This window comes from Falco naumanni, chromosome 1 (assembly GCF_017639655.2).
Source record: "Falco naumanni isolate bFalNau1 chromosome 1, bFalNau1.pat, whole genome shotgun sequence".
NCBI classification, from domain to species: domain Eukaryota; kingdom Metazoa; phylum Chordata; class Aves; order Falconiformes; family Falconidae; genus Falco; species Falco naumanni.
This window is the reverse complement of record NC_054054.1, coordinates 126,279,214-126,302,992: the sequence shown is the minus strand read 5'-3', so window position 1 is coordinate 126,302,992 and position 23,779 is coordinate 126,279,214. Positions and strand designations below refer to the sequence as shown.

Here is a 23,779-nt window from a genome sequence, read left to right as displayed (position 1 = left end):
CAGGGGAGACGGAGCAGCATCAGGAGGTGGTTGCAGGCAGCTGCCGGGTTCTACGAGGGAAGTCCTGACTCAAGTGTGGAATCAGGGTCAGGATGTGTGCTTGGATTCTGGTCGTGGCAAGGACGGCAGTCCTCTGGCAAGGTGGGAGGGAAAGGCTGGCTGCTGAGGGGGAACCCCAGCTGCCTGCCCGGCGGCAGCTTCTTTCAGTGCTGGTATAGGTTGCAGGCTGCAGCTGGTTTAGGGAGAAGGTTTAGGTGTTAGTCAAAGCTGTTTCCCTGTAAGTAACAGAAGGGCACTTTCTGGTAAGTGTTTTCTGACTCAAAAAGTAGTAAAACCATCTTATGTGTTGGGAACTGCAGAGGGGCTTTTTTTCATATAAATTTTTAAACACCCACACACACTGATAGAGAGCTTAACTTCATTTAACCCCAGGTGTACAATTGTATTGGATAACAAACAGCTGTGGTTGGTGTTTTGCAGTCTTGGCTGTTCAGGACTCTGTTTTGTGTTTTCTCTAGGCAACAGTAAATGCTCGTCCCCAGCGCATCCTCGACACCTCCTCGCTGACTCAGTCTGCCCCCGCCAGCCCCACCAACAAGGGCATGCACATCCACCAAGTCGGGTAAGCACTGATGGCGCTTTCTAGCACTTTTGCCATAGTGTGTTTAGGGGCTCCCTGCTGCTCACCACTCGAGCATCCGTCCCAATTAACTATACCAGAAAGAGCAAACATGCCGAGGGCTCAGTAGCTTCTTGGTTTAGCACTAGTAAGGTGTTGAGAAACAAAAGCTCTGGGAAAAGATGGGGAGCTTCTTCCTTTTTCTAGGACAAAGAGAAACAAAAAGCACTAATTATCTAAAGATGAATTGAACGGAAGAGCTAACTGTTGCTGGTTTTACTGATGCACTCTGGCCTGACCTGTGTGGTTATTCAAATTTCCCATTGAAGTCTGATCTGTATTTTCTGTGTTTTCAGCTGGCAAAAGCCATGCCTAAACTGCAGGGAAATTGAGATAATGGTATGGGCAAAGCTAGGATTTGAAAGTTTGCTTATTTCCCAAAATATCCTTTCCAAGAGAACACACCATGCTTTAGATCTAGTGGTCCCAGCATCAGTGTGCACCAGTAAGATTCACAGTTGGAATGGAGGGCCCAGAACTGCACAGTGATGGTTTTTTTAATGTTTTCTGATAGCATAATGTAACTGTGCAGTAAGGTAAATCTCAGTTTACATGTAAATTAACATGCATTTTCAGTGGGATGACAGGACTTCCCATTTCCCTATTGGAATACAGTGGCTAGTTGGTGTGCCCTACGTCAGACATGGTGCCCTGCAGGTGTGTGACTGTTGGACCTGCAGGTTCCCAAAATGTTAGTTTTCTTATCCTTAGTCTGGGGTTGGCACAGTCAAGGTTCACTCTTGTTTTGGGGTTCGTATGCCTTTTGAAGGGGGTGGGGGCATTGGGTTCTTTTGGTTTTGCAGAGGAAGCACAGCAGTGAAGTGTAAGTCTTGTAAGAAAGAAACAAAGTGAAAGTAACGTAACTCACTTGCAGGAGTCTCATGTCCAGTAATACCTAAATCCTTTCCCTCTTTTTTTGATCTCTAGAGGGTCACCTCCAACCACTAGTACAAGCAGTTCCAGCCTGACAAATGATGTGACAAAACAGCCAGTCAGTCGGGACATTGCATCTGTAAGACCCGCCAATGTCAGCAACATGGGGGTGCAGTACACTCCCCACTCCCACCAGTTCCCCAGGACAAGAAAAATGTTTGACAAGGGGCCAGAACAGGTACAGAGCCTTTCCTTTCAGATCTGACTACTTCCCCACTCCGCTGGGTTTGGTTACACATTCTGCTCTTTGTGTTTTATTTCTACATATCTTTTGTTTGCTTCTAGCTGCTGGTAACTCCAAATTGGTTTCATCTAACCAGTAAAAAGAAATGGATTCTTTTTTTTTTCTTCAGGATAAATTTTGTTTTATGGTTTTTGATAGGGCATTATTCACTTCCGCTAGTAAGAAGCATTTAATCAGAGTTGATTGCTTACTCTTTCGTAAACATTTGTCTGCCTGAGTGATAACGCAGTCAGAACTGTGACCCTTGGATGCTTTGTCTCCAACCCCAGCAAAGCAGAGACCAAGGAGGAAAAAGGAGAGATTCATCTTCCTTTAACGTACAAACTGGCATTCCTCTTGACAGCCTGATGGGTGCTGCTGCGCCAGAATATTCACCTTCTTTCCAGCAGCCCATACCCACTCCGCGCGTGGCAGCATCTGTGCTGCGCACAAGGGAGGATGTAAGCCTAGACTGTTCCTGGGGAGACCAAAGCTCATTGCAGGTCACAGTGAGAGTTGTTACTTCAGGGCTGCAAGGACCTCGGGAGGAGCGGCAGTGCCTCCTCTTTTCAGCATGCAAGCCAGCCAACAAGGGGTTTGCATACGTTTTAGCGTTTTAAGGACAGTCATCAGGTGCTGGGCATTTCTCCATTTACAGAAGCATGAAGGACTGATGTGGTGCCAAGCAGAGCAGTCAGATTTCAACATGCACAAAGGATGCTGAGTGTCACCCTCAGATGAGCCGTGTCAGGTGAATATAGTTGAGTCCAAGCACACTTGGCTGTTCTTTTGGCCATCCCTTGAAGGCAGAGACTATGACTTATCAATGGTTAGTGTTCTTCAGGATTCAGCCGTCTGGCAATAGTTTTGTGTCTGCCTCTCCCCTTACTTCAACACATTTCCAGGATTTTTCTGGTGCTGGCTCTGTGGATGAGAGGAGGCTGACGAGGCAGGGGGTGTGCTCTGCTGCCTGTCCTAATGCACAAAGCGTGATGGAAGGGGAATGTTTACCCTCCTTTTCTCCCTTCTGGTGCTGTGAAAGGGAAGGATTCTTCCATCTGATGCTGTGAAGTGTGTGCATCGACAGCTTTCGGGTGTTCTGACTGCTGGGAAGAAACTGCCCTTCACTTAACTTGGCTTTTCTGCCATTCTTTAGTGAAGAACCTCACAAAAGCTTCTGGAGGTAGAGAGTTAATTCTTCTGTGTAATTATGAGAAAAAAATGTTGGAGCCTTAGCAGGAACACCTTCCCTTCTCATGGGGATGGCAGTGCTAGCCTGGATCATATTTCTGAAAAAATGGCTGAAACCCAAGTGAACGGAGTGGTCTTTCTGGTTTCTTTTTGGGTGTCTTGTGCTTCTTAACAGATAATCCATATTTGCCCTTGGCCTGACACTGTGTCTGGCTGTGCTTTATCCCAAATCATCTTCACTGCTCCCCTCTTTCTCATGCCAGATTCTTGGGAGACCATGAGAAAACTCATCCTGGGACTTCATTTTGATGATAGACTGATGCCTCAGCCCTGATTTATACAGTAGCCTGACTATGTCTTGTGCTGTGCATGAGAGGGAATTTGCACATTTCCAAAGAGTTAACATAATGACAGTGATCTTAAAGCTAGATGTAAAAAAATACCATATCCTTAGCAATGTGTTAGAGCTTTTTTCTGCCTGGTGGTGTGTTGAAGGCAATCTGGGTATCACTGTGTGCGCATCTTGCCCACGTGAAGGGGAGGGACGTGGTTAACATCCTCTTCTCTTTCTGCACAGACTACTGACGATGCCGATGATACCGTTGGACACAAAAGTTTCATTTCGGCCACAGTGCAGACGGGGTTTTGTGACTGGAGCGCGAAGTATTTTGCTCAGCCAGTCATGAAGGTAATGCTTTCTCTCTGCATGCTTTCTGAGTCACGGTGCTGCAGCTCTTGGCAAGTGCCACTGTCCTGAGCATACATTAGGGGCTTCCCCTGTTCTTTTTCCCTTCATTTTTGTTCAGTCTGGGGAGGGAAAGGGGTGGATTTACTTGCATCATGCTGCTTGGGGGAGCTGTGTGACCATGGTGCTTGTAAAGTAAGAGGGAAGAAATCATCAGAGGGAGCAGGAGCGTTAGTGGCAGAGGGGACAGAGGCATATGACTTAGGAAGGAACCCCAAACAAAAGCCCGGCACCCCACGGAGTGTGTTCAAGAAAGAATGTAAAAATGTGGAGTGGTTCTGTACTTGGTGCAATTCCACCAGTTTTGCACTGCTGCAGGGTGCATTGCAGAGTTGGTTTATTTTAAATGTTGTGGTTTTCAATATATATTGAAAATTGTGTTATAGTAAAAATTAATGGGGGGGTGGGGGGTGTGCTTTTATATATATATAAAATAAATATACTAAGGAAGATCCTTTATTCCAGAGAGGGCTGTGAGAGGCTGGAGAAAGAGGGGGGGGTTCTTTCTGACATCCTAGCTGAATTGTCTGTCTGTGGTGATACTAAAACAAGCAGAGAAGTGATGGAGGCTGCTGCCCTGGGTAAAGACAATGTCACCACAGTGGCAGTAGCACGTGGCCTGTGCTTGAGGTTAGGCTTGGTCGTGTGACTGCAGAGCTGTGGTCTGCCTAGGGACACCCTATACAGATGCCTTTAACTTAGAAAAGAGAAAGTGATGATAGTGACTGGACATCCACATAACTGCCTGGGGGAAACTTGGGAAGCATCATTGTTGGTTTTGGAAGTTTAAAAAAAGAAAAAGTTCTATTATGGCAAAGAATGAGGGTGGAAATGACAAATCTCTGCTGCGATCTTTTTAGGAGTGTGTGTATTCTGGTAACTAAGTTGGCTTTATGTGAAGTGAGAGATGCCCTGAAGACTTGTTCTAGGAATAAAAACCAAAACAGAATTCTTAAGAGGCGGGCAAAGATCGTCAGTGACTGGAAAGGGAAACTGTTAAGTTCCCAGAATCTTTTAGCCAAAGATCAGGTTTCGATTTTCAGTGTGAAATCAAAACAAGCGGTAAATCCCTCCTTTATAATAAGCAAACACGATAAGGCAAGCCTCCAGGTGCTTTGGGAGTCAAGCGGCACAAACTGTAACAGAATTTTCACTTAATTTCATGGAGGTATTGCGATTTCTGTGAATAATAATGCACAGTCTGTATTAATGCCATTACCTGAGCAACTCTACAACAGATGTTTGTCTCCAACTACTGATACTTAATAATGAAGAAATTGTACATTTTCTGTGCTGTCTCATCCCAGAATTGCCACTGAGCCATTCATCACTGCTCCTTCCAGTCTTTAGGCATGTCACATTGTTTGATGATGAGGTGAGGTAATTGCCCCCAAGTTTAAGGATATCAGAAAAGTAGTTACCTGGCAGCCAGTTTGTGTGAAGCTTTGATTTCTTCAGAGAATCACCAGGAGGAAAAGCTGGGTGGTGAGGTGATTGCCTGACTCTTCCTCAGCTGCTAGTGAAATTAAGTTTCTTCAGATATCATTAGCAGAATAATTCATTAGGACATACATCTGGCCTGTGGGGCTTGCTTGCTCGGTCAAGCTTTAAACCAGGGTTTTCTCTCATCAAGATGAGTTTTGGTGTCTTGATTCAAGTCCGGAAGAGAGTACAGGAAGAGGAGGAGGATGCTCCATCTCTTAGTTCTTATTAAAAACATTTGTCTGCTTTTTAAGGAAAGCTCTTCCCAGTGAAGAGGGGTATCTATATTAATAAAATAAATCATGATAGGCAGCCAATCAACGGCAGGTTCAGTGGGTAGATGAGGAGCTCTGTGTGTGTGTTGGGGGAGGGCGGGTTTACTACTTCATGTGCATAAAATAGAGGAAATTAACTTTAGGAGAGAGAATAAAACCCATGGAGCATTCCTGTACAATTTTTCAGAAGCCAGGGAGGGGGAGTCCTGGAAATGGAGGGCTTCCCTGCACCCCGCTGAGTCGCAGAGCGTTCCGTGTCTCGCCGTGAGAGCTGAGGTGCTGCAGGGTGTACCCCGTGCGCGGTGCTCTGCCGCTGCAGCCTCTACGAGCGTAGCAGGAGCAGCCGCGTGTCTGACAGCGGTGGCTCTTTTAATCATTTCCTAAGTGTTTTCGTTTGGAAATACTCACTGACTGGGCTCGAGTTTTCTGAGCACGGGCTGTCCTCAACAGCCACGTTTCAGCTACAGTTTGAGCGAAAAAACCCTCCTTCCTAACAGAACAAGGAAGATAATTGATTTCCCCGTTACTTCTGCAAAGCATCTTTAAAAGGCCGGGTAGAGGGTTTCTGCAGGAAAACACATGTGTAATCTTGTCCTAACAGGGAACGATGCATAACTTCGTATCGAGTGGGCGGCGTGTGCAGGGGACAAGTCCCTTGCAAGGACGCTCTGTGGCTGCTGGTGTAAGGAGGCAGGACGGGCCGTGCATAGCGCCGTGCGGGCCGAGCGCTCCTTTCGCAGAATGGCTGTTCCTGCAGCAACAAGGAACACACAGCCCTGGCTGGTGGCTGCTCTCTTTAGGGAACTTCAGCCTCATGAAAAAGGCAAAGAGTAAAGTCTAGCAGGTACTGATGGAAAAAGATGACATTGATGTTTAATTCCAAGACTTCATTTGGAGATTGGCTGCCTACCATCGTAAACAGGGAAAGACAAGACAACTATTCCTGTAATGAATAAACATAAAATGACTGTGAGTGCGTCTTAGTCATGTTTAATTTATGAATTTAGTTTTGCTTCACAGACCTTGCTCTGAGAATGCTTTCACTGGAAAGATTGAGGGATTAATTTCCAGTGTAAATCACTGGCTCTGTTTCAAGCCATCATACCGAATTTGATTTATTGATTACCTAATCAAATAAATGGAGAAAGAAGATACTGCATTATGAATTCTCAGTGTGCCAGGAAAAACAGATACCTACCCTAGCTCTGATCTCTACAAAAGTCTTCCTTCCTGAAAACTCTTGTGGCAAAAGGCTGTTCTGCTAACCACAGGCGGTCTTGGACTGAGAGGCACAGGAAAGACTTGTTGCCAGCTGTCAGGAAGCCCTGAGTCAAGGAGAGCGGGAGCCAGCATCTGTTATTGCCAGGACTGGCAGAACATGCAGGCAGGAGCTGGTAAGGATCCTGGAAGGTGAGAATTACATAAGGAATCCTTCCTGATGAGTCCCTGCCTTAACTTCAGCACTGTGTCTTGGCTGTTGTTCAGCCCTGGTGGAGAAAGTGAGCCTTCTGCGTGATTGCTGAGATCCCATCTAACAAGATATAAAAGGATTTTGTCATTGTCAGTTCTGTCCGGACAGCAGAGGGGAAAGCCTTAAGCAGTAGGGAGTGAGGATGCCTTTACTCCCACCTCAGGAAACGGTAATAACCATTTTAATTCCTTTTTTAAGGACCTGCAGATGAATGCAGGACTCAAGGATTCAGCAGGATGCCACAGTTCAAAGGACAGTAAATGTGCTCCAGAGACTAAAGACTGCAAAAAAAGAGACGAGGTTTCAGCGAGGAGAAGGGACGTGCAGTGTGTGTGACTGGTGGGGTGGTGCTGGGCCATCCCTGCCGGCCGTTGAGAGAGGAGGAGTGCAGGAACCAGTGCAGGAACCAGTGCAGGTGGATGGGCACAAGCACCTGCATCCTCCTGCACCTCGGGAGAGCGCGCAGAGCAGCCCGCTCTGAGGGGGGACACACGCCTGTTGGAGAGCTTGGCTTGCACACTGCAGCTTCTCGGGAACATCCGCGGCAGGGCCAGTGCTGCCACGTGAGCAGTGCATCATTGCACGCAGTTTTAAAAGGGTCCATATGTCCATTTTCAGAAGTAAATGTTTTGGTGTTGTGGGAGAGGAGGAGTTTTACTCTTTGTACAATAAAGTCTTGTGCTCTTGCTGCGTTCATCATGCAGGTCTTCGCTTGCGCTTCTGAAAGGACCCTCAGGTGTGTGTGGGCTTTGGGTTGTTTGTGATCAGACCTTTCATGGTTGGACATTTGGAGGTTTATTGTCTCCAAAGCAATGAATATGCCTGGTTTCAACCTAACAAGCAGCACTGGAGATTTCTCACAAGCCAGCCTGCCAGAATTTCCCCAGAGATTTGTCGTCCCATCAGTGACAAGCTGTAGGTGGCACTGGCCATACTTTTGTCTTGGTTTCTTGCTCAGCTCCTTCTGCCATCTGCTCCTCCGCTCGCAGGCGGCATGCAAGACACACCAGGCAAGTGGGTGTTTGAATGGAAAGACCACTTCTGCCACCAAAACCCACTCGCTGCTGTTCAAGCAGTGGCCGAGGCAGAAGGTCTCCTCGCGAGCCTGGGAGGACAGGCAGGCACCGAGCAGCACGGGTGCAGGGTGCTGGCTGGGCTGGAGGAGCTCGGCGTGACTGGCCTGGCCTGCCTGCGTCCTTTTCGCATCACTGTTTCTGTTGATTGGAGACACTCGTCTCCCTCCCATCAATACTTCACGCTGCAATGCTGGCACTGAGCATACTCCCAGCCACGTCTGAGGCTTGTCTTGCCATACGCGGCTGCTGCTGCTGCTATAGCGCCTGGGGACCGTACCCTGAGAGACCTCGTTATAGGAGGAATCGTTGCTACTGATACCGGATGATGAAAACAACTGCCTGCTCAGCCTCCTTGGAAGAGTTATTTTTCTTCAGACCTGAAAAGCCCAGCAGCTCCTTTAATCTGATATTCTTTATCTGCTAGAATGATGAGCGCTTTGCTCAACTGCATAACTGTGCACGTCTCGGCTCTAAACTGTGAAAGCCGCTGGGTGCCTGTACGAGAATTTACCATTCTGCTTGTTCCCTTCCCTTCCCCGGCTGTTTAGGGCTAACTTTAATTTATTCCCAGAGAATCTGGGTTTTCATTAAGGTGTAGGTGTAATCTCTCCAGTCTCAAATCTCCCTTGATATATTTTTATCTTAGGTTTGTTTATTGCTTTACTTAATTGGTCGTTTGTCATTGCCTTTCTAGTAGATGTTGTATTCTTGAAAAATTGAAATAGTAGTGGGTTTTTTTGGCCAGGAGAGGTGGAGGAGAGGCTTCTTATCTTTTATTTATTTTAAAGAAGCAGAAATTCAGCTTAGTAATAGTTGTTTTCCAAAGTATAGTGCATTTTGTAGACAGTATATATAATGGGAACAGACAATTTAAGTACTTTCTTACTGGGGGAAAAGCAAGTGTGTGTTAGTGGGGAATGGGGAAGGAGTGAAGGGACTTCGTGGTATCTCCCTTCTTCAGGAGTTACTCCTTTTGGAACAGCCGTGATCAAAAGACACTGGAGTCCTGTAGCTCAGCCCCTTAATTGATCCAGGGATGTTTCTGGAGCTTTGGTGTTACTAGTCTCGGATAATTGTTTAAGCATTAAATAAAAGACATGGCCCATGTAACTGTTGCGGTGGTTTCATGGATGAGGTCATGAGTCTGTTCCTTTTGATCCTGTACACTGAGGGCAGGAGCAGCCCTGACGGCCGCCCCTCCCGAGGGGCAGCACCTTCGCTTCCCCGGTCCCTGGCAGGAGCTGCCAGCAGTGCTGCTGCAGAATCCCAGCCCGGCCCTCTGCCTCGGGGACGGATTTTGCAGGAAAGCCATGGAGTGTGCTGAAGCTTGGAGCAATGGGGTGTGAATAAACATAATAAAACAGATCAGCATGACTGCATATACTGCTCCAGTTTCAGGTGGAGGTTTGTGTGTAATCAAACCAAGATGACACGGGGGCATCGTTTTCTTGCAGCCAAGTCTGATATGGGAAACCGAAGCAGTTGCTGTTACTCGTAAATGTGATGCTGGTAACTTCAGCATCTCAGGATCTGAAAATAAAGTAATGCCTTTCTTGGCCTTCAGTCATCTGTTAGCAAGGAAAGAAAGATTTTTAATGTATCCTGAGCTTTCTGTCTGTATCAAAGCTGCGTTCTCTCTTCAGCCTCAGGATTGCTACATAATGTTTTTCAGCATGTTAGGCACAGTAATCTGTATTGCACTGAAACGGGACTTGTTGCGGGAGGAAGAGGCTCCTCACCAACCCGTCACATGCGTTTGGAGACCGGAATGTGCTTGGCTCTTCAGAAACCCCGTGGCGTTCCCTTTGGAGAAATGCCTATGATTTAAAGACAAAATAAAATGTAGGACAGTAAAAGGAAAGGGGAAGAGATTACAGATGATGGGGAAGATTTAGATTAGAAAGATGCTCAAGTATTTAATAACATGAGCTTCTCCATAACGTGAGCTCCTCCGTTTACTGCCTGAAGCTGGAGACCGTATAATTTATGGCTTAGTCTGATGTGCATGTGTATGAGCGTGTGTTACAGAAGTAATTTCATGGAGTTTTGATGGCTGCTGTTGTCTTGTGTTGTGAATATGTTGATACACTGAAAGATCCCAGAAGAGCATGACTTGGAGAGCCAGATTCGCAAGGAGAGAGAGTGGCGGTTTCTGCGCAATGCTCGTGTCAGGAAGCAAGCCCAGAAGATCATCCAGAAGGGTGAGTGGTTTCCCTCTTGCCCAGCTTCAGGCATCTTCCTGGAGCTCAGGGCGCTGTGCTTCGTGGGGACGCCAGACTGTGAAGCCCCAGTTAACACGGCCCTGTGCCGGCTCTCGGACGGGAGAGGTGCCAGCGCTTTCGGGCTGCCGGCGGGGTGATGCTGCTGTAGGGTGTTTCACTGACAGTCGCCCACCTTCCCATTCTCAGCCGCTGGTTTGGATTGCCAGGCTGGGGGGAGCGACTACTTAAAGCATCAGATGGCTGCCTTCCCCTCTGCAAACCCAACGGCAGCACCGTGGTAGACGATGTCATGGCTGGTCACCAGCAGGGTGCTGAGCCGGAGCGTAGTGCCAGGCTGGCCGACCTGCGGAGTCCGGCCTGGGAGGGCAGGAGCGGAGGAGCAAAGACTCCTGTGCAGGAGCGGGGCGCTGGCCCCACGGAGGAGCGGGGCGCTGGCCCCACGGAGGAGCGGGGCGCTGGCCCCACGGAGGAGCGGGGCGCTGGCCCCACGGAGGAGCGGGGCGCTGGCCCCACGGAGGAGCGGGGCGCTGGCCCCACGGAGGAGCGGGGCGCTGGCCCCACGGAGGAGCGGGGCGCTGGCCGTGGAGGCAGCTGCCACCTGTGCTAGAACTGACAGAGCATCCCATTTCTGACGCGATGTTGGCTCCCGGCCCACGGCTGAGCCGCAGCAGCTGAGCTCTTCAGCCCTGTGCGCTGCCGCAGCCAGTGCCTCCGCCAGAGCCAGAGCAGCCGGCACCAGGTCGAGAATCCAGGGAACCTTAACGGCTGCTATCGATTTACCGTTTGGGCTTTTCCTCCGTGTCCTGTAAAGTTCACGAGGATACTGTAGGTTATGTTTTCAAAGGGACAGAAGGCAGAACGTTGTAGGGTAAACTTCAGAGGCACCGCGTGGCCAGGAAGGCTCCGACAGCATTTGACATGTGACGGACGGGCTGGCCACAGCGACCCAGCCCCACCGAGCGGCTGCGTGTCCGCTGCGTGCTCGGAAGGCATCTCAGCATGACCTTTCACATTCCCCACTCTGCCGAGCTCTGTAAATGATTACTTTCTCCTTACATCCCATTAAGTTTTTAACACTTGTACGTTTGGCTCTACATGTGCTGCTTACACATTTCCCAAACGTGCCTCGGGTCCCCATGGCATTAGTGCCCGCTCCCCAGAAAGCTGATGCTGCTTTTGTTTGCGATTCTCTCTGCCTTTCCATGCAGCGGTTGGGCCAGACTCTTAGATTCCCGCGCTGTTTGAACATAGTGGAACCCCACGAAGTTTTGTCAGGAATTTGCGTGTGTCCATTACTCCTGCTCATGTGCCTCGGACAGTGGCAGCTGGGGAGCAGTGTTTATGGGAGCCCTTCTCCAGGCATCCTCCCAGCAGCGTTCCTGGGGGCAGAACCGCGCGGGTGGGAGCTGTCCTATCCCGGGATGCTCGCTGAGGCACGTGCAGCTGGAAATAATGATTTGCTGAATGAAGAACTGCCCAAGGCTCAGCCTCCTGCATGCACCTCATTGCCCAGAGGTTTGCTGGGCTCCAGTCAGCACAATGGGCAGCTTAATGTTGTGAAACTGCAGAATATCATAAACCAGAGTAATACAGAAATGAAACTGAAGCCCAGGAGATGGCTTGGGAGATCTTTTTGAATACAAAGGAGGGGGGATTTTTCATGCTTACCTGAAGAAGTTAAATCTTTTTCTAGATAGTGTTCATACTCGGTTGCTTGGCCTGAGCGACTAAAATGCCAGTATTCATTTAAAAAAAAAGAAAATGTGAAATATTAAAAAGAATTAAAGTAGACTTACAATCTTTTAATGAAAATTAGATTAAATAGATGCATTCTAAAACAAACAAGAGCTGAGTAAATGTCTCCTGGGCTTACAGCTTGTGTGATGAATTCATACTGTGCCAAAAAATTGCAGTGTCAGGGGTACCAAAACCGTTTGTGAATAGCAAATCATTCTGAGGAAATGATGGGAAAGGTCTTTAACCATCGTTTTAATGTCTCCCCAGAAAATATATTTCTCATTTTCAAATTAACCTAAAATTTAAAAGAACTGAAATGGATGGTTAAATAAATAATCCACAAGCTAAATTGAAATACTGTATTTTAAGTTGAAAAAAAGCATTTTCATTTTTTATGTTGAAAAAGATAGCATTGATTTTTGTGTCAACGCAAACTAGTATTTCTCTGGGCTTTGTTGTGCTTGCCTGCTGTGTTCTCCTCCATCACCAGAGGAGAGGACCCCCTGCAGCATCACAGCTTTCAGTTTGTACTGTAAGATGTGAGACGATCAGTATGGAGGGGTCGGGGCTGTCGAAGCTCTGGGATCTGAGGAAGTTCTTGAAGGAGGAAAGTGTCGGGGGGGGTCTGTGGGTGGGAACGGGGGCAGGGCGGAGGAGGAGAGCGGTGAGCTGTGGCACTGGGAAGCAGGGGGGGTCCGAGCCTCGTCCCTCGGGCGGGATGTTCCCAGGCACTGAGCCCTGGCTGTCGCCTGTCCCCCTGCAGGTATTTCCCGGCTGGATGATCAGATCTTCCTCAACAGGAACCCGGGCGTCCCTTCCGTGGTGAAGTTCCACCCGTTCACGCCCTGCATCGCGGTGGCCGACAAGGACAGCATCTGGTGAGAGCTCCCGCGGGCCCCAGAGCGCCTGCTGCGCCGCGGCTCCAGTGGGTTATCGTGGGGCAGTTCTGCCCGGGGGCTCTCCCTCTTCCTTGCCCCCCTCCCCTCTGTGGCCACCCCTCCCTCCCTGAGGGCAGGGAGATGGGCAGAGTCCTCCCGCAGTGCAGCGCCGTCGCTGTGAGCATCGCGCCAAGTCCTCTTCTGCAGGAGGTGCTGGGTTCAAGGGCTGCAGGTGAATCCTGACAGGTTTGGGCTTTTATCCCATTTCCTTCACAGAGGGTTGGCATATATTATTAATAAAATGATGCTGAATACCAGAGGAGAAAAACAAATTGAACTGGTATCCAATACATATAACTTTTGGTTTCGCTGTAATGAGTAGATCTCTTTACAGCTTGCACAGAGAACCAAGAGCTGACTTCATATTTTTTTCCTCCCACAGTTTTTGGGACTGGGAGAAAGGGGAGAAGCTGGACTATTTCCACAATGGGAACCCTCGATACACCAGGATCACTGCAATGGAGTATCTGAACGGGCAGGACTGCTCCTTGCTGCTGACTGCCACGGGTAATTAACACATTTTCCCATGTATGAGGGACGGAATGGGGGAACCTTTTACAGAATTCAAGTCCACGTGAGCTGTCCTGGACCTCTTGCTCTCCCATCTATGGGTTCAGCCCAACCTGACCCTTCCCTCCCTGTGGCTTGCCTGCCCCGTCCCAGCTGAGGAGGCATTTCCAGGATCAAACCTGAAAGTTGTCTCTGGCAGTACTGAAATCTCTTAACTGCTTAAGTAGGTGCTGCAAAGATGTTTCAAGTGACTAAAAAGTCAAACACTTGCTGGAACCATTTCCAATTGCAGCTTTATTTGTTACATCGTTCTGAGTCTTCACCTGTCACTGCGAGTTCATGGTGACCTCCTCCCGTGCCGTACCTCGGGCAGCGTGATTTGCGTTGGCTAAAAGCTGCTGTCCCGAGCTGGAAAGGAAATGGTGCAACTGCCAAAGTATAAGAAATCAAAATCTGTTATTGTTGCTGTTTCAAGTCTAGAGCAGGTGGGGCTTATTTTAAGCACTAAGCTTCTCAAACAGCTCTGACTTTCTCTCCAGTCCGTGTATCTCCCCTAGGAGAAACAGCCCTCTGGAACACCCTGCAGCACCGGCAGGGTAGCGTGGAGAGCTTTTCCCCATTCATGGCTCTGTAAAGCTGTGGGTAAGATCTGCTTCTCTCCCGAGGAGCCATTCTAAACCTGCCAGTCCAAGTGTTTTCGATAGCTTTTCAAACTTGTACAGGATTGTACAGCGTACAGGTTGGGTATAATTAAGAGAGGTGGAAGAGGAGACGAGAGGGCCTTTAGGATATTTTTCTTTCAATTTATTGATTCTTAGCACAGAAGTTTCACAGATGGGGAACAAATTGAAAAAATACATTATGTTCTTGAAAGATTTGCTGCTGATGGGCTGGGCTTTACTTCAGCTGCTTCTGTGGGGTTGTATTTTGTATTTAATAGGGTACTTTTGTGGCTCTTGGCACCAATAGCAAGGAGGATGGAGACGAATCCTAGAGAAAATGAATGGGTCAAAGAAATGGAGCGACATCTAATCTCAGGTGTTGTCCAAGGGAAGTAGAAAAGCTCTTCCAGAACAATTCCCAGTAGAGCAATTCTTTGGGTTTGATGGATGTACCATTAGAGAGGAAAAACAACTGTAATAAAAAGGATTAAGTTCAAGCGACACCCTTGATTTTGGAGTTTGTACGACTACAGTTCTGCTCCTCTTCTTCCTTTGTTATGCACAAGTAATTATGAGAGCTGCATCTGCAGTGACATTGCATCGTGTTCTCTTTTTCTGTGCTCCCCAAGATGATGGTGCCATCAGAGTGTGGAAGAACTTCGCAGACCTGGAAAAGAACCCAGAGATGGTAACTGCCTGGCAGGGTCTCTCAGACATGCTGCCAACTACACGAGGTGGGTCCTCACTCAGTTTTGGGGGGGGGGAGCGGGGACTGTAAAAATAATTTGTCATGGTAAAGCTTTTTCTGGAGATGGGGAGATTAAAATGGGTTCGTCAGCTTCAGCCATCGGTAACATCCTTGTTCAACAGTCTCTGCCTTCTGGAATGGCCAGGTCTTGGTCAGGAATTACTTTCCCAGTTCTCACAAAACAAACCAACAAAACCGAAAGCCCAACACAGCAATCTCACAGACACTGAAGAACAAGCAGAGCAGCCTCTTGCTGGGGAGCAGAAGGGTACAAAGTCCTTTACCAGCTTCACAGCAGCTGGCTTGCCCAAGCGTTCCTCTTATCTGTGTTCCGAAGTAGAGAACTGTAGAACAACGGTGGAACTGGGCACTGCTCTGCTCCTTGCTTGTTGTGGCAGGAGGTTATTCTTCCCCTTTGGGTGAAGTATTAGCTCACGTATTGCCTCTCTCCTTCTGATGGGCTGCTCAGCCTTTGTACAGCTTTGCATGTTGCACCTGTGATCTCCTTTAGCCTCAGCTCAAATTTTAGCGTTCGTTCTTCGCTGTTTTGTTATGGGTCAGGAGGTGGCAAGAGAATATGCGAACTGAATCGGACACGTGCAGAAGGACAGCACAGTTAGACATTGACCTTCTTTGAATGGTAGAAAAGTTGGATAGAAAAAGATGTAAAAAAGCAGCACGGGCATCCAGCCATGCATAGGGAGAAGCCAGAAGACCAGCTTGAGTAACCCTGAAGTCTGTTTTAGGACATTAAAGGAGGTGGACGTTTCGTCCTTCTGAGACCTGGTAATGTACTAATGCTCTGATGGTGATTTTCTGTCACTGGAATATTTTTAACCAAGGCTACAAGTTTTTCTAAACGTGCGGTAGTTCAATCAGCACTTGTGGGATTGATGCAGGAATTGCTGGGTGAGGCTCTCCCTGGCTTGTGCTATGCAAAAGGTCGGATGAGATGACCATCATAATTCATCCTGACCTTAAAATCTGACAGTTCTCATTTCTGAGCCTATGTGGTTCATCACAGGAGCCTGACACAGCTCTTTTAGCTATTCATTGGATTTTATTAGTGCTGCCTTGTGCTGGTATCTGTGATGTTTTCCTTAACACCTCATGGTTCGTCGCTGGTGTTCGAGGCAAGAGGAACTGTATTTAAGGTAACTTCAGGCTCTGTGCCTCGCTGCGGTATATGCGCAAAACTGATTATAAGCTGCTGGAAGTTTGCAGCCTACTGTGAAAATTGCCGTGGTCAAAACCTGCTGTTCCAGAGATGTCATTAAAAGCGGGAGGAAGCCGGTGGCAGTGCACCGATGCTGGAAGCCCTGGGTCTCCTTAGGGAGAGAGGAAGGTGTCCAGTAGTCATCTCCAGTTGCCCTTCGTAGTGTTGTTGAGTCTGTATTTCTTCTTGTCAACAGCGGCTTCCCTGAGGGATGCTGCCTGATGTTTACCATCCCTGGATTCAGGATTTGCTTCCTTGGTGCTGGTAGCAGACTCGCCCAGACTGCTCTGACCGTTGGCTTCTTGCCGCATCCTCAGCCGTGTAGGGAGGGTGCTGACAGCTGTCGCCTGAGCTCCTTCAGGCTAATTCCATTCTCCTGCCTCACTTTCTGCGCACGCCTTACCAGAGCATAGCATTTGCTGACTGTACCTTACTCTCTGCAGGCCCTTAATGCAGCAGAAAGGATTGCTAGCATCAGTGTTTGACATTGCAAAATAGTTAAGAGCTGAGGCAAGAGCTGATTTAGCTCTAAGAGTTGAATGGTTAACTTGCCAAAACAGGAGTATTGAAACTTTTAAGTCTGTTCTCTTTCTGATAGTTTGGGGGTTTTTTTGCCCCCTTTTCCCCCCCTTATGGTCTTAAGAAGTCTGACTCCTTTTTTCTTTGCTTTTCACCTTTGGAGCAATAGAATTAGGTTTGGAAGGGCAGATTTCTTTGTGGAGAGAGAAATAAATGTAGTCACTTCAAAAGATCTATGTGGATCGAGTCCCCTTGGAAATGAGACTCTCTTCAACAGTTATCTTGCTGCCAAGAGCATAGTTGTGGTCCAGCACTGCCTCATAAAACTGAAGATGCATCTTTGAAGCTGCAGAGCTCAGGAGTTCTACTGGAGTGAGTTTGCTCCTACTATTGATTTCATTCTCTCCTCTCCCACCCTTTCCCCTGTGTTACATCATCTCTGAATTCAATAGTTGTCTTGACAGCAACCAGAATACTGACTTTTCTAGACAGTTTTCCCACTTACAAAAGCAGAGAGGAATATGCCATATCTAAATACATCCTTTGGAAGCTTGAAAAGCATCCCTGGATTGTCTGAGCAATGGGAGGTCAACGATAACGTGCTCCGGGGCTGCCTGGGAGTGGGGAACAGACCAGCGTAAGGCACAGAACTTAAACTTTAACATTCTGCAAAGGACCTGTTCGTGGTGTGAGCTGAGGTGAGAGAAATGAGCTGGTACGGCCGAGTTAGTGTGTTCAACTTGGCCCCAGTTCATTGCACTTAATAGCTGATTGAGAGTCGGGGTAGGTGAGTCTTAATTTAAACACTGGCAAACCGCCATGTGGGCACCCTCGTTTTTTCTGTAGAAGATTGTTTTTTATTATTTTTATTTTGATCTTGTTTAGTTCTGCACTCACAATGCACCACAAAAGTCTCTTTCAGTCAGAATTGGGGTGTTTAAAGCCACGTTGGTACCAGGTGCTCTGGTGTACGGCGGTGCCTGCAAACCTCTGGCGTGAGGGGGGGGGGCTGAGGGGTGGGCAAAGCCCCGCTGTTAGTAGCCAAGTGTGTCAGGAGAGGCAGGAAAACCGGCATTCTCTGTTGGGCAGCGCAGGAAGAACATAAACCTGATGTGCACTGAAGCTGTGATTTCACAGCAGGAGACTGGTCATTACGGCAGTTTCTCTGGAGAGGGGCGGTGGGCGGCGGTGGGCGGTGGGCTGTGCGAGCCTGGGAGCAGCACAGCCCCTCGGCTGGGGCCGCGCTGGGTCGGGGCCCTGCGGCGCTCGCGCTTCTCTTCCCGCACGTGGCCATGCTCGTGGCTCTGAGCGAATCTGACATGGTCTGTATTGTTTCTTTGTGACAAAGGGAAGCGAGCCACAACTCCCCAGTCAGAATGGCTTTGCCCTTGAAAGCAGCATAGTTCTGGAATTTGGAAAAATACCGAAGCGTAACCAGCTGCTTCACAATTGCCAAACGCCGCCTGCGCAGCTGTTCCCTCCCCAGCCGTGTGTGTGCTCTCTGCAGATGCCTGCTTTGTTCTCCCTTCTCCAGTCCAGCAAAGAGAACCGGTAGATTGCCTCCAAAGGGCAAGGGCTGAGCTGGCCAGGTCTCTTCCCAAACCCTGTGCAGGGTTTCCCAGGGTTACCCCACGCTGCCTCTCACCTCCCCGTTTGCTGCCATGCTGTCTTGTTGCCTGGGGTTTTACAGTGGCTGGAAACTAGTCTGTGTCGGGGGCTAACCTGCTGTTTGAGCTGCATAAACAGAGCACCCATAAATCGTTTGCCCTCTCTGTGCCGGTCAGCTGTCTGTCCACTGAAGTGGGGCAGAGGAGCCCCTGGTACCGCGGCACTCACTGTGGGGAGCCCAGACCTTCTGGGCAGAAGCCTCGTGTTCCGTGCTTGGTTTGCTTTGTACAGATGCCATGAGTTATTTGGATTTCCGTCTGTCACTTCCTGATGCATTTTACTGCAGAACAGGGACCAGATCATGCAAAGGATAGTCTCCTTGTTCAAGAAGAAATGTCAAATCTGTGCTGTTGGCAGCCAGCCAGAATACTCACTTCACACATGACAAGCGCTGCCATTGATGGCTTCCCAGGGAATGCTGTGATTGAAGCTGCTCGCTGGATGGAGGCATGTGCTGCTCTTGGTGCTTCTGCTTCTCCTTTATGTTCTTTCCTTTAATTTAAGTTGCTTTTTCTAATCCTTTTTTAAGATTTATTTTTGCTCTGGCTGACCAACTTACCCTTAGCATCAACCCCTTAATCCCTGTCTTCTCACAGGTCTGGCCCGAAGGGTTTCAATCTATCTTGACAGAAGTAAACAGGGAGGTGAGTGCTTTCTTTCCTGTTACTACGATCAGCTGGGGTGGGAAGGACCTCCTCGCCTGGCTTCGGGTTGGTTGACTGGTTGTTTGGTTGGTTTTCTTGGCATTGTTTGAATGGCTGCTGGGTCCTTGTGGTTCCTGGAAAGCTTTGCTTCTACCTCTCCCATTCCTTGCCTTGTTTCTGTGTCCGTAAGAGCCGTGGGAAATGCAGGAGGGTGTCTGTGTTCTGTAGGTACGCGTAGCCAGCCGCTGGGAGAAGGGCATCTTGTCATGCTCTCTGCAGGGAGAGGAGGTGTGGGTGGGGTGTGCAAGGCGCTCTTTTTCCAGGAAGATTTCAAAGTGTCCCTGAACAAAAGTGCTTGAATGACAGTTGCAAACATGAACCACCATTAAGCTAATGTGGATTTTACAGGGGTTTATTTGTAATACGCTTTTGCTATAATGAACATGTGTAAAGGAGAAGCTGATGAATCTTTCCCAGGAGGCTTAGAACAGCAGGCTTTTGGCAAGGATATGCCTAATAAATTTTCTAAACTCTGTCCTTTCACATGGAAGGAAGGCAGGTGAAGTCACCAGCCTCCATCTGTAGAAGCCAGGACTGTGCAGTGTCTGCATTGCTCTGGAGCCTGGCCCCTTCCTCTGCTGCTGGGGTCTTCAGGGGAAACAGATGGCTGATGTGTCAGGGCATCACCGTGTGTATGCACATCCACGGATGTTAATGTGCACGTAGTCATCTTGGGTTATTCATCAATTATTAGTATTTGCTGACTGATACGAGCTGAATGTGTCTGCAATGATTAATAGGACAAAGATGATTGCAGTGGTGTGTGATTAGGAGCTCTTTAGCTTGAGGTCTTTGCAAATCTCTCTTACTCTTCAGAGACAGAGTGTGGGGATAGGAATTAGCAAAGCTGATGTGTTGCTGTTAGCTGCTTGGCTCTGCGTTTCACTCAAAAATCCACTGGCAAACGGAAAGGCTAAAATTAGCAAGACTTGGCTGCAGGGAATTCCCCACTCAGTAAACCAGGCATCCAAACAGTTTAAGGAAATACCGGCCGCTTCCTTGCTGGATCGATACGGCTGATGCCAAGCAATTGTGCTCTGTCCCAAGCACACAAATAACTGTGAATCAATAAAAAGCATTCATCAGCGTTTTCTGGCCAGGTGTTCTCCTAACGAAAAATACAGCAAAAGGATTCCTTCTCTCCTGCTGAAGCAGTCTTAAAAATGGATGAGATTAGCTGTTTGCCTGACAGCAAAATGCATCAGCAATATTTAGATAAAATATACTAGTTTTGTCACTAAAGCACAGAAAATCTATTCTTGTTGCTTGGGCTTCTGTGAGGAATTTTTAACTGAAGAGAGGTAGGAGAGTGTCTGCTCGTTCTCACATCGCTGCGTGCTGGTTTTAGGTAGGAATCACCAGGCACTGCTGTGTTGCAGATCAGTGGTGAATTAGAGAAACGCCAACGGCTTGATGGTCCAGGTCATGTCCAGCCGCTGTGCAAGTCAGCCCGGAATCCTCAGGTTCGTGTGAGCACAGAGTCCGCAGCTGGCGTGTCGAGCATGGTGAAGGCAGCTGAGCTCACAGGAGTCTCCTGATGAATCAGCGCGACCCTCTGCCCAGGCTGCGTCACCTCCTGCTCCGTCACAGCTCTTCTGGGGCGTCTCAGCACGCCGCTGCGTTACCTTCCATTGGCGGAACCGAACGAGCAATACAAAGGAGACAGTGTTAACAAGAGAATATCCATCTGACCTGTGCCTGCCTCTGTCCATCGCTGCCTTGGGGGGCTTCTTGGTGCTGGTACATTAACAGTCGTGATCTGTCTTACCCCAGGAAAATTTATACTGATGCCACGCAAGAAAACATCAGCACATACTTGCCAGTTCCCTGCTTCCTTCCTGCTCCTGAGGCTCCTGAAACAAAGTGAAAGACATCAAATTACCTGCTCTGCAGAAAAACAGGGCCTTGTCCTCTGGAGTCCCTGCTTTGCTTTGAATACTGCTGACTCTTCTGGCAGTCAGTCAGTGATCCAGATGGGAGAGAGTGGAGAGGCAGCCTTGGAGCATTCTTAGAAATTTAGCAGCTTACTGAAAGGGAAAAATCCTGGGGAGCTGCAGGGCTCCCAAGGTGTGTGGGGAGCCTTTGGCAGCGAGGAGCCTGGGCAGAGGGAAGGCTCTAACCTGCAAAAGGAGCTGATCAAATGATCAAACTCAAGTGGAGCTTATGCTGGAGAACAAGAGGGAGAGAGGAAAGCAGAGTGAGTCTTGTCACATCTCCCTGGGGTGTGGTATCTTGTCCTTTAGGAATAGGAAGTGTGGGAGAAGCACCTTATTTCTGGTCAGATTTTTTTTTTTTTTATGGCAATAAAATAATCTTGAGAAATTGCAGCTCCAGGGGTTTGTGTTCTTTTAATTGGATTCACAGCATCACAGCTACTCTTCCCCCTTGCTGCGCATAGTCCTTGGCATAAGAAGAGTGACACTTTTTGAAAGGCTGTTGTAGAAATTAATGATGAGTGAGGTCATACAACCTTCCCACTGCTTCCTGGAAATTAAAACGGTGATGCGCCTCATTGCTCAACCAGGAAAGCCCATGATTAAAAAATCACCAGTCAGAATCCGAGATGCTTTTATGTTGTGTTCTATATAGGTATTCCTGATTTCATTGAAATGCCAAGTACAGGTTGGCCACGTTCCAGTGACGTTAAAAGTAAGTGCAGACACTCAGAATGCAGCTGCTTTCAACACCAGTGTTATTTATTAAAATTTATACAAAGAGCTATCCCATCCAGACAAATATCTGTTGCTCAGGGGGAATCCTGGGGGAACAGCCATAGAAAGTTACAGCTTGCAGAATGCCTGTTGGTGTGTGTTGCCTTGTACATAAACTCACCTCATACAGAATTGCAAGTACTTGTGTTAAAAGACTCAAACAACAACAAAAGCAAGCAAGCAAACAAAAACTACCACAAACCTTTAAAAATTTCTTTTCCTGAGCTGTGGAAGATTTTTTGCTCATTATCTGAGAACATAACGTTCCTTATGGGAAAACTGCAATCTTAGCTAATGATGCATTAAAAGTGTATTGCTAGGATGCCCGTTTCTGCAGTTCCTTGGCTTCTGAGGGAACCACAGTTTCACTGCTGGTCTTTATCCGATAGTTGCATTGGTGTCACAGCATTGCCACTGTTTACTGTTTCTGTAGGTAGGTGGGAGCTTGGACGCCGTGGGGCAGGTAATGTAAAACCTGGCTCAGTGGCCCAGGGGGGAGCGGAGGTGGCACGGGTTTGCAGAGGACATTACCTTTTTGCCAGAATGAGGCTGAGAAGCATCTTAGATGCCAGACGTGCAAGCCAAAACCCAGCAGGTGAGCTGCAGTCTCAGTTGTAACATCCTGGAGAAGGACCTCTGTTAATTAAAAAGGAAATGATAATTAGCGTTAAGTCCCACGTTTGCTTCTCATCCCAAAATACTAGGAATTTAACATATAAACACGAGCCAGTACTGTATCATTTGTACCCTGAAAACGTTTGCTCTTCCGTAGAAATAGTTCAGCTATTTAGGTCTCAGCTTGTACTGGGAGTGTCATCTTTGAATTTAACATTTTGCAGCCAGAGGAAGCTTTCCTTCCCTTGTGTACGACTTACATTTATGTACAAAGGCTTTTCTTCTTTTCAAACACATTTGAATTCTGGTTTAGTATTCCCAGTTGCATCCTGGGGTCCCCTTTCCTTCACCTGCTTCTTTGACATGGCGTTGCCTGGGCTGCAGCGGGAGCAGAGCCCCCCGGGCTGGTGCTGGGGCTGGTGCTCGGCATCGTCCCCTGCAGCCAGGACCTGCCACTGTTCAGCTGCAGGTGGAGCCAGCCCCATCTCCCAGCAAGAAGGTGCCAGGAGTTCTCCTCAACCGCGGCTTTTATGTAAATACTCCGTTATTTCTGGCGCCCGTGTTGTGTGGTGCAATATGAGCATCGTGTACCCTGAGGCTGCTGCAGCCGCCCGCCAGCACTGTGCGTGAGAAACAACAGCAGCGATATTGTGTATTTTTCTGCGAGAATAAGGTGGCTGACAGAAGAAAGGGACGATCCCTCGTTATGGGATGATCAAAATGCTGCCCTTCTCTCCTCTGGCGGGCAGGGGTTCTCGCTTACAGGGACTATTTAAGTTTTATAAGAACAGCAGGAGCTGCACTGACTGCTTGGAAGACCACGAGCCACACCGCGCAGCAGCATCACCTCCCTCCTGTCCTCCTGCCCCGGGCTCTCTGTCAGCTCCTGCTTCGGGGCGAGCCCTTCTTTCTGGCTGATGCTCTCTCGTGGGAGCTCTCAGTGCCTTTTCACGTGAAGGGAAACAGTTCTGGAGCTTCTTGCCTCGGTGAAACTTTCCCTAGCCATTGCGACGCCATCGCTGCATATCTTCGGTGCTTAATTTCCTGACAGGTACACCAAGATAAGCGCCAAAAATGCCAGTCACTGCTCCAAATTCACCGTCTCTATCCCCTCCATAGAGAAGACACCTGGAACCACCACAGGCTGGGGACTTGCTACCCATCAGACTGAAGAAAAACATTGTCTTCAAACTGGGGAATGTAACTGGAAAATCGGGAGCTTTAAAACCGCCTAAGAGCACATTGCCTGCTTAACTCCATCAGTGATGGTAATGGCGATATCTGTCTCAGCCTGCCAGGTTTATCTTGTCCCATGGGCCATAAACAAGATGACAAATGAAAATGCTTCAGTGACGTTTATCATCTAAATCACTGCCTGCTTGTTTGCCTTGGATCCCTAGCAGCCCTCTCAGTTGCCAGGCAATCTGAAGCAACAATCAATTTGACTCGCAAGA

At 48.3% G+C, this 23,779-nt stretch overlaps 1 protein-coding gene across 4 annotated transcripts in view; it reads left to right on the top strand.

Annotated features, from left to right (window-relative positions):
• The window catches only part of RPTOR (regulatory associated protein of MTOR complex 1), a 156,790-nt gene that overhangs the window by 120,549 nt on the left and 12,462 nt on the right, over positions 1-23,779 (top strand). For 2 of the 4 annotated variants that reach the window (XM_040582169.1, XM_040582167.1), the window contains 8 exons: positions 519-622; positions 1,607-1,790; positions 3,604-3,714; positions 10,171-10,276; positions 12,798-12,912; positions 13,355-13,479; positions 14,774-14,878; positions 18,892-18,939. In XM_040582169.1, the coding sequence (XP_040438103.1) occupies positions 519-622; positions 1,607-1,790; positions 3,604-3,714; positions 10,171-10,276; positions 12,798-12,912; positions 13,355-13,479; positions 14,774-14,878; positions 18,892-18,939 (898 nt within the window). The remainder of the gene's footprint in view (positions 1-518; positions 623-1,606; positions 1,791-3,603; positions 3,715-10,170; positions 10,277-12,797; positions 12,913-13,354; positions 13,480-14,773; positions 14,879-18,891; positions 18,940-23,779) is intronic. The other 2 variants (XM_040582170.1, XM_040582168.1) reach the window with 1 other exon arrangement.